The sequence below is a fragment of the Bombyx mori genome, chromosome 9, assembly GCF_030269925.1.
Source record: "Bombyx mori chromosome 9, ASM3026992v2".
Lineage (NCBI taxonomy): Eukaryota > Metazoa > Arthropoda > Insecta > Lepidoptera > Bombycidae > Bombyx > Bombyx mori.
In genome coordinates, this window is record NC_085115.1 from 9,052,514 (window position 1) to 9,070,082 (window position 17,569).

General features: G+C 35.1%; 1 protein-coding gene across 11 annotated transcripts in view; it reads right to left on the reverse strand.

Annotated features, from left to right (window-relative positions):
• Nucleotides 1–17,569, reverse strand: part of LOC101742384 (protein roadkill) — a 72,263-nt gene that overhangs the window by 26,032 nt on the left and 28,662 nt on the right. For 4 of the 11 annotated variants that reach the window (XM_038012779.2, XM_038012785.2, XM_038012780.2 and 1 more), the window contains one exon: nucleotides 6,078–6,113. The exons of 4 other annotated variants lie outside the window; for them this stretch is intronic. In XM_038012779.2, coding sequence (XP_037868707.1) covers nucleotides 6,078–6,113 — 36 coding nt within the window. Of the gene's footprint in view, nucleotides 1–6,077; nucleotides 6,114–15,924; nucleotides 16,233–17,569 lie in introns of those variants that run through there. 3 more of the 11 variants (XM_004923964.5, XM_004923966.5, XM_062670096.1) reach the window with 3 other exon arrangements.

Below are 17,569 nucleotides of genomic sequence, written 5' to 3' on the forward strand. Positions count from 1 at the left end.
GGCAATCTACGTCGCACGTATCATCGGTCTCCCGTGATCTTATTATAGATGTCATCCGACCTACTCGCATCGTCTTCTATATATAAGTCCTCCGCGTTTAGTATCACCACATCACGATGCTCTGCGGTACACTTCCAAACCATAACCAGTCATAAAGATACAGGCGGTTAACCTTTCATTGGAAATCAAAATTAAATGTGTTTTGCTGGGCGCATGTTTTTACTGCTTTAAACGCTAATTCACATACAAAATGGTGAATGAATTTTAAACCGAACACGTTAACGTTCCAACGAACGGTCACCTTATTATCTGATGTTATTGAAATTGTCTGATTCAAAATACAATGTCATATGTATATTGTATCTAATTATTGTAATGTTTTATTGATATGGCACCCTGAAACGGTTGACAATAACATACGATGCCATAAATTTGCAATCAATAATAATACCGGTCGCACTTGGCGAAACAATTGAATCGGAATAAGGACGTTCAAACAATGAGCGTCCTGATACGCATGTGACTTTATTTCAGAAAATGGTAGTTGTGGTTGGTGCACCGCGTTAACAGAGTGGGGAGTAACTAAGTGAGCATTGCCCTCTTAACGATGACTGCGTGATGTGACTCAGACGCCCTGAGGACGACCCGACATTATTGGGTCCTCGACTGGGATCTGAAGGACGGTTTGTTTATCGCAATAATACAGTACTACGATATCTCAGCCTTGTTGTTTGTAATCCTAATGTCAATTTTATTGACAACAGTGTTGACTGCAATTATTTATGTGGACAACAGAAATATTACGAGTCAATGAATTTCACAGTTGCAGAAAACAGAATTGTTAGTGTTAATTTAATATATAATTTTATGCCGCGCGTATAATTTTAAAACGCTTTACAATTCTAATATTATTATTTTAGTGTTGTATTTATATAGTGTTGTAAAAGTAAGGTACTTAAATTAAATATATGTTGTTGTGTAAGATGTACTGCGGTTCCATCTGCAATTAATTTGTAATAGATGCTATGAAGACAAACATCGGAATTCACATTGGCTGCGTATGATTGTGAAAAAGTGTTCGTATGAGAAATGTTCCACACACTTCAACATTTACCCCTATTTAGAGAGTTGCGAGATAAAAAAATCACTTTTTTCTTTCGTGAAAGGTTGTTATCAACGTAAATATTTCATTGAACACGGACAGTGATTTTTTCGTGATACTCAAAACAAAACCAATCTATAAAAAAATACAGTTTAGGTGTTCCAAACAAAAAATTAATAATTTATTTATTTAGCTTTTTCAACAAAATATATCCACAGTAAAAGTTAATTTTAAGAGAGAAATAGAAAAATCTTAGCATGGGTACGCACGCTCTCCACAGAAACACAGCATTTATAGAAATACAAATATACTAAAACACCAATTTATTTTTAAAGAAGTCGTATTTGTAACTCTATCGATCGGTGAACAATAAGAACGCGTTTTCTGAAACGCTTTCGATGCCCTTCAGAGGACCCAGTTTTGTGTCAACAAACGTATAACGCCTCCTTTGCAACCGAAAACGTTTTCAATTTAAAAAAAAAACATCTTCCTTGACCTTCCGATCAAGACCGCATGATTTTGATTCCATCAATTACACCGGCTCCTTGCACCGGGAATATCATGTCGGTTGATTGAGGCTTAAATTGTTGGAAGGCCGCTTCTTGCGAGCACGAAGCTAGTAAACGACGACATTCAACAATTCAGTCTGTTGGACATATTAATAACAGACGTATTGTATCACGTCCGGTGATGACGCAACTTTTATATGGAATTATGGAGGGCGAGGTTACCTAAATGATTAACCTAGCCGACACGAAACACCTAAATTACGATCTAAAATAAACATGTCCGTTCTGATCACAGTAATGTAATTTCGTCTCATACATTGGTTTTATTTATGTATTTTCCTGGTATAAAACATTAATAATTCTAATGTAATGCAAACTAAACAGTTGAAACTATTTAAATAGTTACATATTGTAGTCGTATCATATTGGCAATATTGAACAATACGTTTTTTTTTTTAAAGTTCTTTATAACTAATAAGGTTGTTGTATTTCAGAAACGTTCCTAACGATAAAAGATTCTTACAAACGAGTTCACCCTTATCTTGTTGTGTCGTTGAGTACAATAACGCCTTGTTGTACATATGTAATATTTTATTAGTCATAACGCTATATGTATATGCGTACAATGCGTACTTTTCACAATTATATGTAAAAGTTTCTAAGAAAAATACATTTTTATCAGACTATGTATTACATTAAAACGGCAATATCAAAATCGAACACTTGATTTGAAATTTAAAAGATCAAAATATGATTATTTCTAGTAAAATTACGTGATAACAGAATGTGTCTTTTGATGTAATTTGAACATAGTACCATATTACAATCATTATATTATATAACATTTTTCAAGAAGGCCTTACAAAAATAGCGAAATGCGAGATGTAAAACGTACAAAGTTCGCAAATTGCTAGGTGTGACGTGTGGAATAATCAAACACATGATGTAGTCAAGGCTGCGGCAACCGTCATCGTTTCATACTCCGCCGTAAATATAGCATTTACAACTCAATGTCGAATCAAAGATACATATTCTGAAGTGTCCTTCGATACATCGTTTGCAACACAGGAATATTATTCAAATGCAAATTAGTTTGGATGTGGTTAGGTTAACCCAAGCCCCTCCACTTAGAAAATGAAAGCACACGACGAGGTTATCGTTAAAACAATACGTATTTATAATATAACCTTTATTCGCTCCGAACTCAGGTAACGGAAAGAGAAACAGCACATGAAAGAAAGAGACAATGCAAAATGCAGGGACATCAATACAGCAAAGTATATAAGGGTTGGAACTGTTGGAAGGAGAGTCTTGCTGCGAGCTCACTGTAGAGTTTTTCAGCCATTTGCCTCTGACAATAAGCTCTAAAATGCAATGCAGTTTGCATATTGACGTTGGCGCTGTTACGGGTTCGAGACGCACTTCGCATTGTTTACCGAGCTTATAAATAATGTTTTATTCAAGTACAACCTATTTTATATTGATAATATCACATAACAGTATACCAGGTTGTTTAATAGTTTGCACTATGAAATAGTTCCTTTGTCATTAATTGGTGTCCTTAGTATTGTTTTTTTTTGGCCTTGTCTTAATACCTTATGACATCATCATCACAAACTTTACTAGAGGTAAAAAATACTAACATGTTGATTGTTTAATTTGTATATATTTTATACGTAACAATCCCAAGTCAGAGGATCACAAATTCGTAACACATACTGTCCTAATAAAAAACAGATACATACATTCATCGAACAATCAAACAGTGTCACATCGAATTAACAGCAAACGATATTATGCTGAATTCGCGTGAATATATTCGCGGTTGGGTCGATTTTAATGAACGCGGAACTGATCGCACCACCTCTATTCGTCCGAGATGGGGACGCGCAAGGTGACCGCGACGCCTCGCTATTTAATCTATACGTGTTTTATCACATGAATACATGACTAGGAGACAAATAAACCGATTCCAATAAAATAAAATTGTCATTAGTACTAGTACTAGTACTATTTACTATTACTCTCCTTAGTATGCTGATAGCCTTGAGAAGCTATTTCAGCTTTGCCTTGACGTGTAGGTGAGCTCACGGGGCTCAAACCGGAGTGTTGCTAACACTGGCCCTAGCATGAGCAGCGCTTCGCAGAATCTACCACCGGATCGGAAACACAACCACTGAGAAGATCCGGCGAGAAACTCAATGAACTGTGTCTATGGGTTAATTTACTTGTCGAGCTCTTCGTCGCAAGCGACAGGTTCGGTGAGGACGGTGACTGGTGCTTGAAGTATCTAAAAGCACCGTTAATTGATCGGGAGAATCCGTAATGACGTGTTTTGGGTGACGTAGACTGTTTACCATTCGGTCCATAGGATCGGGTATGGTCCATTTCTGATTGTCACGATAGGCTCATGTGTGGCTAACATAGTCGATCTTATTCCTAAACGTTCGTGCGCATTGCGGACAGGTGATCACACCATTATAATAGTTGTAAAAGATAGCACAAGAGATAGCGGGGGTGCTTTCAGTTCATTGCGTAGAGCATATTAATACTACTAATAACATTTATCAATAATTTTAAAGCTTATAAATATAAAGCAAGTAGAATGATGAAATTATTAAATTATAAGTTGATTTCTCTACAAAACCTTAACGAAGGCAGCTCTCTCACGATGTTTTTTTTATATTTCACAAACAAAATAAAGACTTTAAAAACAACTCTAACGTGTTCAAGATTCTAAGTAGTCTGAAGTCATTGTGAAATGTGACTCTGACGCGAACGCTACCTGTCGAGGGTCAATGGCTATCAAATTCCGCTGATTGAAGAAGTGTTATTGTTAATCCGCTCCCTATTTAATATTTCATATGATTTGAAATGTTCAGCAAGTAGCAACAAGGTTCATAAATGTTTAAAGTTATAACGATGCCACGTTATGGCAAAATGCGGTTGTATTATATTTTAAGTGTTTGTATGTTTGAAAGCGTAAACCTAAAAAGATAGCAATCAAATTTAAATTAAGGTAAACTACACGCTATAACCTAACTTGAAATTTTAAAGCTGGTAATTTTATGTTACCTCTCTTTAACTTTCCGAATCAAGTCTACAAAAACATAAATGCCGAGTTTTTTTTTTGAACAAAAATATATTTTGCGCGTTTCTTATGGTTTAGTGGATAGACTAGATTAATTTGTCAATACCGATTTTACTTAAGCACGCAAACATCGGTTAATGGATTTAGACGAAATTTCACACTAATATACCTTTTAAGCATTGAAATAACACTTAGCATCATACCTTTTTTTTATAATAAATTACATTTGATCGTTCTGAATTAAGCGTGTGATCCGCAGAGTACTATTCGTATGTAATGTATAATTTTTGTATTAATATATGTTTAGGTAGTGTAAAATGTAGACATGTGAGAATCGAGCGATATAAAACAATTTTCACTTCAAATATATGAACAAGTATGCTTTTATCATCAGGAAATGATAGCGAGTGTTGATTAGCAGAATGACAAACTTATGAAACAAAAAAAAAACGTGAACACATTAAGTATCTATCCTTCATATCAGTGTGTGACATTGAAAGATAAAATAATAATAATAATCAATAAGCTGCCACTACGAGTATATTCAGTCAATATATAGCATACATTATACATTTTTGAATACAAATCAGTTCTATTCTTACATTTAATCTTAGAAATATTAGTTTGGTTACATAAAGTTTCGAAGTTGCAGTTCGATTTAGAATATTTGAAATTCCTAAATTACATTGTCTTGGCGGTGTTTCAAATTTTTCTAAAAATCTATACGGAAGCTCATCTGTTCTGTAACATATTATGTACCGAATCATGAAGTAGGTACATATGTATTTACAAAGATTTGAATTGAAAAACAAAATTAAAATTTACGTAAGGTCCGAGATACCAAATGTTAAGGCCGACCCGTTCGCGTAACGACAACGACGCAGCGCCATTATATATTAACGTTTCCTGGTTGTAAATCAGGTTATTGTTAGACGAAACGAGACAGAATTATAAAATCGTATATATAACCTCAACTGTCGAGTAATAGAACGTTCGGCCTCGTCGGGAATCGAGCGATGTATCGCGTATCGACAAACTAAATAATGGTGAGACTAAAACGTTACGTCACGACCTTCATAGGCCGGTGTTGTGACGTAGACTTATTCACGCCTACCTGTTCGCACGTGGCCAATAAAATCAACAATATTAGCAAAACTGCTCACACTCAACTACTCAATGAATATCAAGGTGGAGTTGATCTTTTAGTGTTTCCTCTATATTCATTAACCAGACATCAGCTATTTACAGCTTCAGGGTAAAAACTAGATACATCTTAAATGTTACAAGTATGTAATGGTAGATATAAAATTCATACATTTTTAAGAATACAAATTGTCAAGTAAGAGATACTAAATAATAATAAAATGTTACGTACTTCAACCAAGAGGAGCGCGCGGTTTGCTGATTATACCTAGAAAGGAAACCAAAAATTTCGTTAAAGTACAGTTTTGCTTCACACGAATTTAAGGGTATTTATGTTAGGAGCAATGTTTCTTTTTTTTGAACGAAGTTTCTTATGGAACGATGCGGAGGAGTACCCTAACCGGGAAAAAACGTCCGTAACGTAAGACTTTAATTATTTATACATAGTCTTAGTATGATGGTTATATAGTGTCTAATGTATAGTCTACGTGATGACGGTTATTATTATTTCTATGATAGAACATAATTAGGCTTAATTATTATTATTCATATAAATAGCTATTTCTTTGTATATTATTATTATATATTTTTTATAATTCATTGTGATTAAAATAAAGTTGATAACTTTGTAAAGTAGTTTTTTTTTTATCAATAAAAAATCACAATTTAAAATGTATACCCGAATAATTATTTTCTTTATACCTCGAATAGAACTTAAAATTAATATTTTTATAATAAGGAACTTCGTTCCTATACGGCGTCCCACGACACTACACATCTTTTTTTTCAATAAAACATTATCATGGGCGATATTCAACGAGGATAAGTTGCGATGCGGAAGCGTATGAGCGAGGCCGAGGACGGACGAACGGCCAATTCAGAAACTGCGAACATTGCTGGCCAAAGCGGTAAACCGTTAAACATTTTATTATCTATATCGCGTGTTTTTTTTTGTTATCTCCTAGGAAACATGTTTTTTTGTTGTTGCTTAGATGGGCGGACAAGCTCACAGCCCACCTGGTGTTAAGTTACTGAAGCCCATAGACATCTACGACGTAAATGCGCTACCCACCTTGAGATATAAGTTCTAAGATCTCAAGTATAGTTACAACAGCTGCCCCACCCTTCAAACCGAAACGCATTACTGCTTCACGGCAGAAATAGGCAGGGTGGTGGTACCTACCCGTGCGGACTCACAAGAGGTCCTACCACCAGTAAAATTCAATTCAATTAAGCTTCTAAATATATATTTTTAATGCCATCTTCCAACGAAATAATGGATGGTAACATGATTTTGTAACCGAGCAGTGGCGATTTAGGTTAGTTTTTGTCAAGAATTTTACAACGATTGCTCGAGAATAAAATTCGAAAACTCATCATTTGGCAACGATTGGAAAGCAGAATCATCAATCGCCGTGTAATATCGTACGCTAATCTAACTAGGACAGACTGATTTATAACTTAAACAAGAAACTGTGCCACCTCGGCCCTACTGCAACAGATTCTACATTGTTTTGCCATGAATATGCAAACATGAGTATTAAGCCTAAGCGTACGAATCTGATAGCTGCGTCTAACTTTTCGTATACGTGTCATTTAAATATGTGATTATATTTCACTATTATCTCTTTAATGTTATACACAAAGTTTATTATTTCTGTTACCGACTCTATTAAAAAGGTCGTACGCGTTCAACCTAGACTTTTATTGATATATGAATTACTAGATGGCCAAAATGATTGGCGAGACCTTGACTTCAGCCTAATATAAATTATATGACCCCACTTCCTACATTCTGAGGGTCGTCGTCACTGTCGATCGCATTAATGCAAGAACATTCTGAGGGTCTGTATTATGACGCATTTCCTTCTTTTAATTTATTTAAAAAATTTACATATTATGATAATCATTCAGAATGGTCAAAATAAACAGTCATAGAGGTACTTATATACGTTTAATTAAAAAATAATAACATTATTGAAGTATATAACAGATAGATACAGTTACCAGCGACGTTCACTGTATCGGCTGTCTGTTACTTGAATCATTAACTTGAAACTAGCCCTGACACAATACATCTCAAACATAGTGGGTGTACATTGCGTTGTTGAGGTTGTGTGTGTGTGTGTGTGTCAAGCTGAGCGAGTCGGTTAGTGGTGGTAACTGGCAATGGTCGGCACTCGGTACCAGCCAGTCAGCTCAGCACGAGGCATCGAGAACGCGACCTGGTTCGACGCTCGAGAAAGCATCGACAAAACTCGGTTGAGGCCGCGCGCACAACCAGGCGGACGTACACTTTCAGTCTTCGTATGCGAAACGTGTAAGTATTGAGAAACGTTTAAAAGAAACTATAGAAAACATCCGAAATTGCAAAACGTTTATGCCTGAACGTGTTGTTGCGTTTGCAAGTTCATCGGCTAATTGAGTCGTCTATTATCAAAGGTGGCAATCTGTGCATTTGGACAAAAAAATGTTATTGATATGTCAATACAGATTGATTTGAATATAATCGTCTCCTTCAAAGAATACGGTTCAAAACCTGCATTAAATAAAGGTTAATACTTAACCTGTTATTTATCTAAGATGTCGTTCAGAAGAGTTTTGTGACTGCCAATGGAATACAAAGTCAATAATTCGTTTTTCTGATTTACCAATAATTGTCCAAAAGTCACATTGCCGGCTTTGATAATAGTCGACTCAATTATTATAGCTCGTAGCTTATTAACGGTTGCATTACACTGAGCATAAGCGACAAAGGTTTTTATTCATGATTCATTAAAGAGAACAACTAATTTTTAAAAAATTTCCTGGTTATTTCTGCCGCCAAGCACTTATGCGTTCCGAGTTGAAGGGTGTGACAGCCCTTATGTAAAACAATTGAGACTTCGACCTCATGTCTCATCGTAACCGCACATTTGGACCGAGAGCTCGTTCGTCCATCTAAGCATTAAAAAATTAATAAATCAGAGAAGAAAATTATGCCTTAGACAATAAATACTACATATTAGTCTTGAAATTGTTTTTTTTTTTTTAAATTAAAGAGGGTATTCGTAAAATTTACAATAACTATTGCTCATAATTTTACACGCGTTAAAGTTATTGAATAAATAAAAAAATGTATATAGAAAATGAATGTTTGTCCACATTTTCGCATTGTTCCTTAAATGACATATGTTATTTTCAAGGTAACTCAATATTGAAGTTAATGCCAAATTTGGCCGTACAAAATAAATTTGTTCAGCTACGTTCGTAACCTTGAATTTGACGCCCCCGTTCTACTTTCCTACATCTTCACGATGTGTAAAGTTATTATGATTATGCCGGGACGTAAGCTTTTTCCAATAATTCTTATACTTTAACCACCAAAATAATATACATGTTTTATCGAAAGCAACAGTTTTGAAAAGTGTTAAAACTAGGAAATATACAAGAGTGCTTACTGTGTATTCATTACATCTTGTTCTGTTCTGTGATAAATTTGATGGTTGTAGTAAATCTAACATAACGAGTAACATCGTAAAATCATCCGACGTAATTGATATGAAAATTATTCAACGAGAAGAAAACAGAAGCCGTAAATGAATTTGACCTATATGGCAAATAAGAACACGGTCTGACTAGACAATGCTGAAGCTTTAACCTTAATTCTAATAGACAGTGTGATGAAAGTATTTGTGTTGATAAACCTGCAAGAGAGCAGAGCCCCATTGTGTTAGACGTTGAAGGCATATTGTCAACATTTTAAAACCTTAATATTCGAAATGCAATGAGTTTGGATTTTAAAAGGGCCTTTTATTTTAACGCTGGGGAATTGAACCCACAGAACCGAATATTGCGCACCGAAAGTTCGCCTTAGCCGGTACCCGTCCTGATAATCTGAAAAGTGCCTACGATATCAAAACTTTTAATTCTATTGGAAGTGGGTGTTCAGCCACGTTCAGAGAGACAAGTTTTGGGTCACGACGCGGTAAGGAGCACAAGGTAAAAGATGGTGCATTGAAAACGGCCTTAAGCCCAATAGCGATCTGCGGCCGCGTTGCTTCCTATTGGCGTCGAGGCGACAATGCCAACTCTGCCGTCTACTACCACGAAGGTGACGCAGCTGCAAAGGTCGGTCACCACTCAATCGCTAAACTGAAGCTTATTATTATTCATTACGACGACCGCCGACTAAACTGAAACGAAACATTTTTACCTGTTTCAGTCAATTTACATTAATATAAATTGTTAGATTTAGTCTATTGCGTTTCTACTAATTACCTACACCTTGGAATAAAAACTCCTAATCCCTGCTTTAAAATTAGAAAGGTCGGCATCCGAACGATCCAATGTCCCTAAGACGTCGAGTGAGAAATATTACGTTACTATGAATAAGAAAAACTTGGTCAAGTATGCATCGTCCCAAAATAAGTGACCTCCATCTCAGTTTCGTTAAGAGTATAGTAAAAAGGCTTCATGTGTGCCACGATTTAATAATTTTATCGTTAATATTTCATGTTATGTGCCAGATTACTGTCACGTAAGCAATACAGGTCCTAGTTAATACTAGGACGAGTATATCATCTGAGTAATGGTAACCGTATCAACATCTTATATTCTACCACTATCCCTCTCGGTAGTTCCAATCCTGCTTTGCCAAATCCAGTTCCATCGTTTCTATGAACGTCTGGCTTGTGGTATAGATAGCTATCGACCCTAAATAGTAGGATGGAAACAAAAGCGAGATTTTTATTCTTTAGATAATTATAATATGGTTAGCCACGGATCATTATTTACCGATCGTCTTAATTGTCTATTCTATTATTAGCTCTAGTAATTATTCTATTCATATTTTAGTGATTAGAATTAATTTTTTTTCAATCAAGACCATTTGGTCTGAAGCAAAATGAGAAACAGAGAGTATAAATTTCATTTACAGAAAGCTTAATTCCAAAGCAAAAAGTAGCTACAACTACATTTTGGAAAAGTCTAGTCAATGTCACCTGTCAAGATTCGGATTGCCAAAGACAAATCGTTAAACATAAAGAAAAAAGCACGTTCTTCACACTAATTCAGTTTAATAAATTAATGGTTAAATGAACATTATTCAAACACCATATGCCATAGGCATAATCGTTTTGAGCTGACCTCTGTTGTGATTAAATAAAAGAGGAAATTAGAACAATCATTCCCTTGACATTAACTAGACGTAAGAAAGGTAAGGTAATACAAACGCACAAGTTTTACGGGTCAACAGATGCCGAGGCTGTCGGTGGGCGGTGTATAGGCAAGAAGGGCGCAAGGTTCGCGCGGGGGAGGACCCTGACACAGATCCGAACTCATCAGTGAAGCGCCGCAAGGGCCTCGGGACTCTGCTACTACATCAACGATTCCTCCACGCACCAAACCACGTTACGTATAAAATGGGTCAACGCGCTCATCTGCTTGGAGAGCGCGCGATGTCCCCGTTTCGAATTGCTCTCTCGGCAAATTAACGCATCACGGTATCCTGCCCTAAATTGGTTACACAAAAAAACTTGATACAAAAGCACTTTATGTAAATGAACGTGAACCACAATTAGGGCATAACTCGGGCTTTAAAAGTGTAATTTTAAATTCAATACAATTTACAGGTGCATTATTTTACTGTCCTAAATCTCAAAATGATTTGGCACTGTGTATATATACCCTCTAGATGACTGCTATTGTATTGACATCATGAGTCACATAGATCTGCAAAAAGAGGGTAACCGATCTATACAAAAGCAATAGAAAGTCTTCTCAGAAATAATGATAGAGCTCCAAAATCACAAGCGAAAACAAAAACACGGTTTTCGTTGCGAATGTTTTTTATGTCATTTATTTTATTTGATAAATACCGAACCAAAATTGGTGAAAATGAAACACGATTGAAAACGTTTGAAATTTTATACGTTTCAAGCGGATAGAAAACTAAGCATCAAAAGTGCAAGCCTGTGAAACTACCTAAGAACAGCACACAAAGAGATGCGCGCTACGCATCATATTATAATAAAAGAAGCAACCGCGTTTTCCATACATAAAAACGAAACTAGACGATGGCCAAGCTTTGCTCGGTTTTTTTTTTATAACGCCATCTTGTTGTGTCTTTAAAGCGGTTAGTTACCCTCAATTAAGAAAAATAGTGTTATTATTCGCCAATAGATGTCGGGAAGAGTTGATTATTGAAAACACGAATAAAACAACATTTTCTGAAAATAAATCGATTTATCGCCCCCGAAATCCCCTGTATACTAAATTTTATGAAAATCGTTGGAGCCGTTTCCGAGATTCAGATTATATATATATATTAATATACAAGAATTGCTCGTTTAAAGGTATAATATATTCTAATAGTTAACTTTCACCTTCATACTAAAAATTAACATTAGTAAAAAAACTTCGCCTGTGTATATATTGTAGCTGTATATACGTTATATGATAGTACATATTATATGTAAAAATTAAAATTTGAGGATCTGAGATCATTTAAGAAGATGTTGACGGAAAACTCAGTGACCTTAGTTCGAAATTAATCAAATATTTATGAAACAATCTTATATTCAATATTACGTCTAATCCATTGTTAGTACTGTGATATGTTTTTTACTGTAATCACACTGACCTTCCTCAACGAAAACACCGAATGATACATAGTAAAGTGTAGGCATATAACTGTTATTGTAATCACTGACAATAAATTAGATGTTTTAATGATATAGTAAACAGGAAACCGTTTAAAAGACAAAAAAAAAATCAAATCGACAATCTATAGCCGTACGTACACAGCTAAATTCGGAGTTTCACGCAAGTTACTTTTCAAACCAATACATTTGTTGAAATAAAAAAATCATTAGATTAATCACGTAGGTATAATACAAATGTTTGAGGCCTGCTTCTTAATTTTACAAACTAGGTGATTGTTTAACCATCACAAGAATTCTTAATAATGATTTAGTAATGTTAAACTAATAAGGACAACCTTGTTAAATTATGGATTCCAAAACGGCCCATATACCGATTACGTTCTAATCGGAGAACAGTTCCTTTATCACAGCAATTTATTTCTGGTGTCTTTGGATTACTAGGCAAAGACAAAACAGTTTAGTGCCATTTTCTCATCTGTTTTTGTTGTTATGTGTTTCATAATATAATTTTTGTAATTAGTGTTATCAATATTTATTTGTCAGTTACAAAACGAAAAAAGAAAATGAAACACATAAAATGAACGCGCGTCGGTGGTCAAAAATCGATCGAACACTGATTTAAGTACATTTTCATACTTTATACCATTTAACCCAATATGAGTAAAAGTAATTCTTGAAATGTTTTGTCAAACAATCGTATTTATACAGTAAGAATCCATGAACATTTTACTGTTGATTCACAATTGTGTACCTTAATTCAATTGGTTTTTGTTACAAATTAGAATGCTCATTTTTCTCTACAAAACCCAACGCAAGATCGAAAAAGAATAAATTTGTTTTCTTAAACGAGAACAAGCCGTGTTTTTTAACCTTGGCCTTGTGAGACGTATACGTTAATAAGGAAGACTTGGAAATACTTGGTTAATATACAATATACATAATATATATCAACAAAGTAATGACATATACCTACATATACATATATGAAACGTTATGTAACGTAACAGAATTTATTTTACTAATTATACATCTGTAACATTACATCACTTCGCTGGAAACGTTATCACTATGCAATTAAGAATATTATTACAATGACATTTAAATGTACTTTAATACCTTTCACAATCTAACAGTTATTCATTAGAAATACTTGCCGAACGCCTCGTTGGTTCAGTGGTTAATGACCTTGAATACTGTACAACGGGACACGGGTTCGATGCGCAAAAACGTACGTACGCATCTTCGTTAAGATATTCGGTGTCTAGGTGTGCTCGTATTTAAAAAGAAAAAGTTTAAAACTCGAAGGGTTCTTACCGAGATTTTCAAACTAAGTTTCCGCGTTTTCTCACTTCATTACAAGCATCGGAATCACGGGTGAACTGAAAATACTTTTGTTGATCGGATAGGAAACTTACGAGCAGGATAATATATAATAAATCTACGCTATACTCAATTACTTAGTTTTAAAAATTAAAAGCATCAGCCCACGAGTACATTATTATAATGTATATTTGGGCTATCGAATTTGGGTGTGCGATTGAGTTTCTAGGTATTATGGTTAACTCGATTTTGTGTTTGCCGAAACCCACTTAGTTATCGCATACCAGCCGCCGAAACAGGAGCACCGAGATTGGGCCAGGCCACAGTCTTTCGCTTTGTGAACGTTCTGTGGCCCTCGGCTAAATTGATACATTCTTGCGAAATAACCTCGCCCAGCTTATTCAAACAATCATAGATTGTAAAGGTATGGTACCTACTTAATGGCACCCATTCGAATCACTGCTTTGAATAAAATTTAGTGATCATTATTATTGTAATGTAATAGTGATTACATGCAATTATTGTGTGATTTCTAATATGATGTTTATCTAAATATCACAATTAAATAGCTAAACAAATTGTAACTAATTATTTGAATAGTATCAATCAGTCAGAATAGAAAAGATAATTGATTATTGGGCATTGTGATATTTATTCGAGTAAATATCCTACTATAGGCTCTATTAGATTAATTAACGTTGTATGCAAATTATTATAATCAATTCATAATTCGTATAATCATTATCTTATATGCATCACGTTTTTAAATATTAATTATCAGCAAGAGACACTTTTAACTTGTGTGATCGTTGTTATTTCTTTCGATACTGTCATAATTTATTTAAGGCTGATTTCAAAATAAATAATTAATACGCAGATTACATGCAGAATTCAAACATATTAATTACATTATAATAAAAATATTAGTTCCGTAGCCTACGAAATGAAAAAGTTTTCTTTAAGAGGCGAACGATTCGTGAAAGCACAAAATGGTAATTTAGCGCATTTAAAGTTATGCTCATATTAACTAAAAGTTCAGAGTGTTACAAATAAAGTAAGAGGGCCGACGAAGGCATCAACCCACAGTTTTACACGCTGCTACTTGCATTTTGCGCAGAGGTGTCATCGACCTCAGGGAGGAGCATCTCCGCAAATCTGTTTTATTCTACCCACATTAATATACAAGATTACATTACATTTCGTTGTTCTTGGCAAGAAAATGAAGCGTGCCATTATTATAATAGCATTGCTCTCTTTAGATGTATTTGTAAAATACAACATTCACGGGCTATCCTTGGAACTAACCATTAGGGTGAATAAAAAAGTTTATCTCAAAAACGAGGATCAGAACATACCTTTACAACTTCAAAAGGTAGCAGCACTTTTCGGGCCTACCTGCTATGTTACAAAAACGTTTTCTATGAACATCTCTGATAAGTATTGTTATTCTTTGATTTTTACACCATAATTTAAGGTCATTATTATAATAGAATAAGCTTTACGTACATAAATTTTATAGCTAAAACAGTAAACATAAAACATGTCGTTACGAAAAGACAGCAGAGGGGTTTCAATGCTTGGGGTTACGGTAACGGACGATCGAACGAGGGTGCGAACGAATGAGGGAAAACATCGAAACACCATCAATGGGCTAGGATTTGACGCAGCCAAAAAAGTGACGATTTTATGTCCGTCACACCGAAATAAAATATCGATTTATAATTAGATCGACAATGTCAACTCGGTGTGCTCATTATTTTTAATGATAATGGTTACAGTAAAAGTGAGTCGATTTCTACGTTGCTCCCTCTCTACTTGTCGTTTGACGTTCAGCTTACACAACAAGGAAAGTTAAATGCGTGTGCGGGGCGAAACAACTTTCGCCTATTGTAGATATAATATTTGTATGGAAAATGTAATTATTTCCGAATGAAACACTCAACAATGGAACAAAGGAACGAAAATTTTAAACCTTCTCAATAATTGTAGAGTCACATCGATAGGAAGATTTTAAATTTTTTTTATTACCATAGCAATTTTTATACAAAAACTACTTTGATGAACTTGATAAATTAAACCAGTTCCGCGTTGACTCCAACAACTAAAATAGCTCACCTGGCTAAGGCCATTATTCGTTCGTATAATCCAATTTTCCAAAATGTCACCACTTTTAAGCACTCATATGATCACGAGTCATTAATTTAAAAAAAATAAAATAAAAATCACTAAATCGATCAACACCTATATGCGAAAGTGTATCACGTTTGACAGTTTCACTTCACCACATGGCTTCAACATAGGTTGAGCGAAGTGGCGTGGTACGTGCTGTACGCTCAACGAATGACGGGCGACTGCCGCGACTACGGTGTACGATACACTGTAGTGTAAAGCGGCGCCGGTTTGGGAGTACACTCGTAAATGTGAATGTGAGCGCTTCTCTCGCAGTTCGAGGAGAGCAGAACGGAGGCGAGGGGTCAGCGAGGGCGTAGCGCCCGACAACTGGCACCCGCGGGACAGCTGCGCGCCACGGACCCTTTCTCTGTTTCCTTTCCATTGTGTTAGTGAAAGCTTAAGTCCTTATGAACTGTAATCTAAATTGGGCAGTTTTATAGTAAATGACCCTTTCATTTCAAGATCCGAAACATTTCATCAAAACTTTTATTAACGTTTAAGAAATGTTTTTCAATTTCATCATAATCTGACAACGTCTGCTGTTTTTAAAAGAAGGTCAGTTGTTCAGAAATTAAATTTAATCGTAATATTAAAATCGAAGAAGGGAAAAATATGTAGAATGTTTTTGTTTGTTTTAATTGAAGAAAAAAATCCTGTTGAACCCCGAGTCGCAGCAATGTTTTTACTAAAGAATGTAAAAATATTTAAACAACGAACGCTCTCACAAAGTCACTTTTTAAATGTCATCGTTTGGAGGAAGGTGAAAAGTAAGTTATTGGAAATTAAAATTGAGAGAGCCGTGAAGATCCAAGATCCGCCAAAGAGCGCTGTTTTATATTCCGTGGCAAATTTTCGTATGCTATTTAAATTTTTTAGTCACAATTTACTATTGTATACGAACACATATTATTATATTAAGCGATCATATTTCAAAAATACTTGAAATAAAAGTACTGATGAAAATTATTGACAATAAATTTCACGATAATGGTTTACAAACGAATTCGCCATTAACCTAACAAACCGTATTTTTTATCACTTTAGCAACAAAATAATAAAAAACAAAACGGTTGCAAGGATTATTCAAAGTCATCGGAGTCATCTCCCCCAAGTAACATACGCATCACCTACCTTAGTGGTCGACCTTGGCGCAGTCCTTCAGGGTTAACCTCCCGGGGGAAAAAGTCCTCGGCCTCGGATTCCACAGCTCATCTTACCTGCTCAGATCGTTTTCTTTGTTTGACTTTAGTCTTTGTGGGACAAAGCCTTTATTAGAAAATCCTCTGACAAACACAGTGCACATTGAGAATAATGCGATTTATTTAATTTTACCAAAAAGGATAAACATTTCAAAAAGTTTACTCATCTAATATTTTTTAATTGGTACTATGCTTTTTATGATTGAACTACTATTTTAATGGAGTAAACGGCCCCTGACCCACTTTGACCGTTTTATCAACCGATTACAATACTTGAAGGTTGCATCAAAGCGAAGGCCTCTATGGGACCATGGGAAAAAACATGCCGTAAACATTTTCGGTGGCGGTTAGTATGCAAACTATACAAGCGGGGCGGCGAAAACCTATGT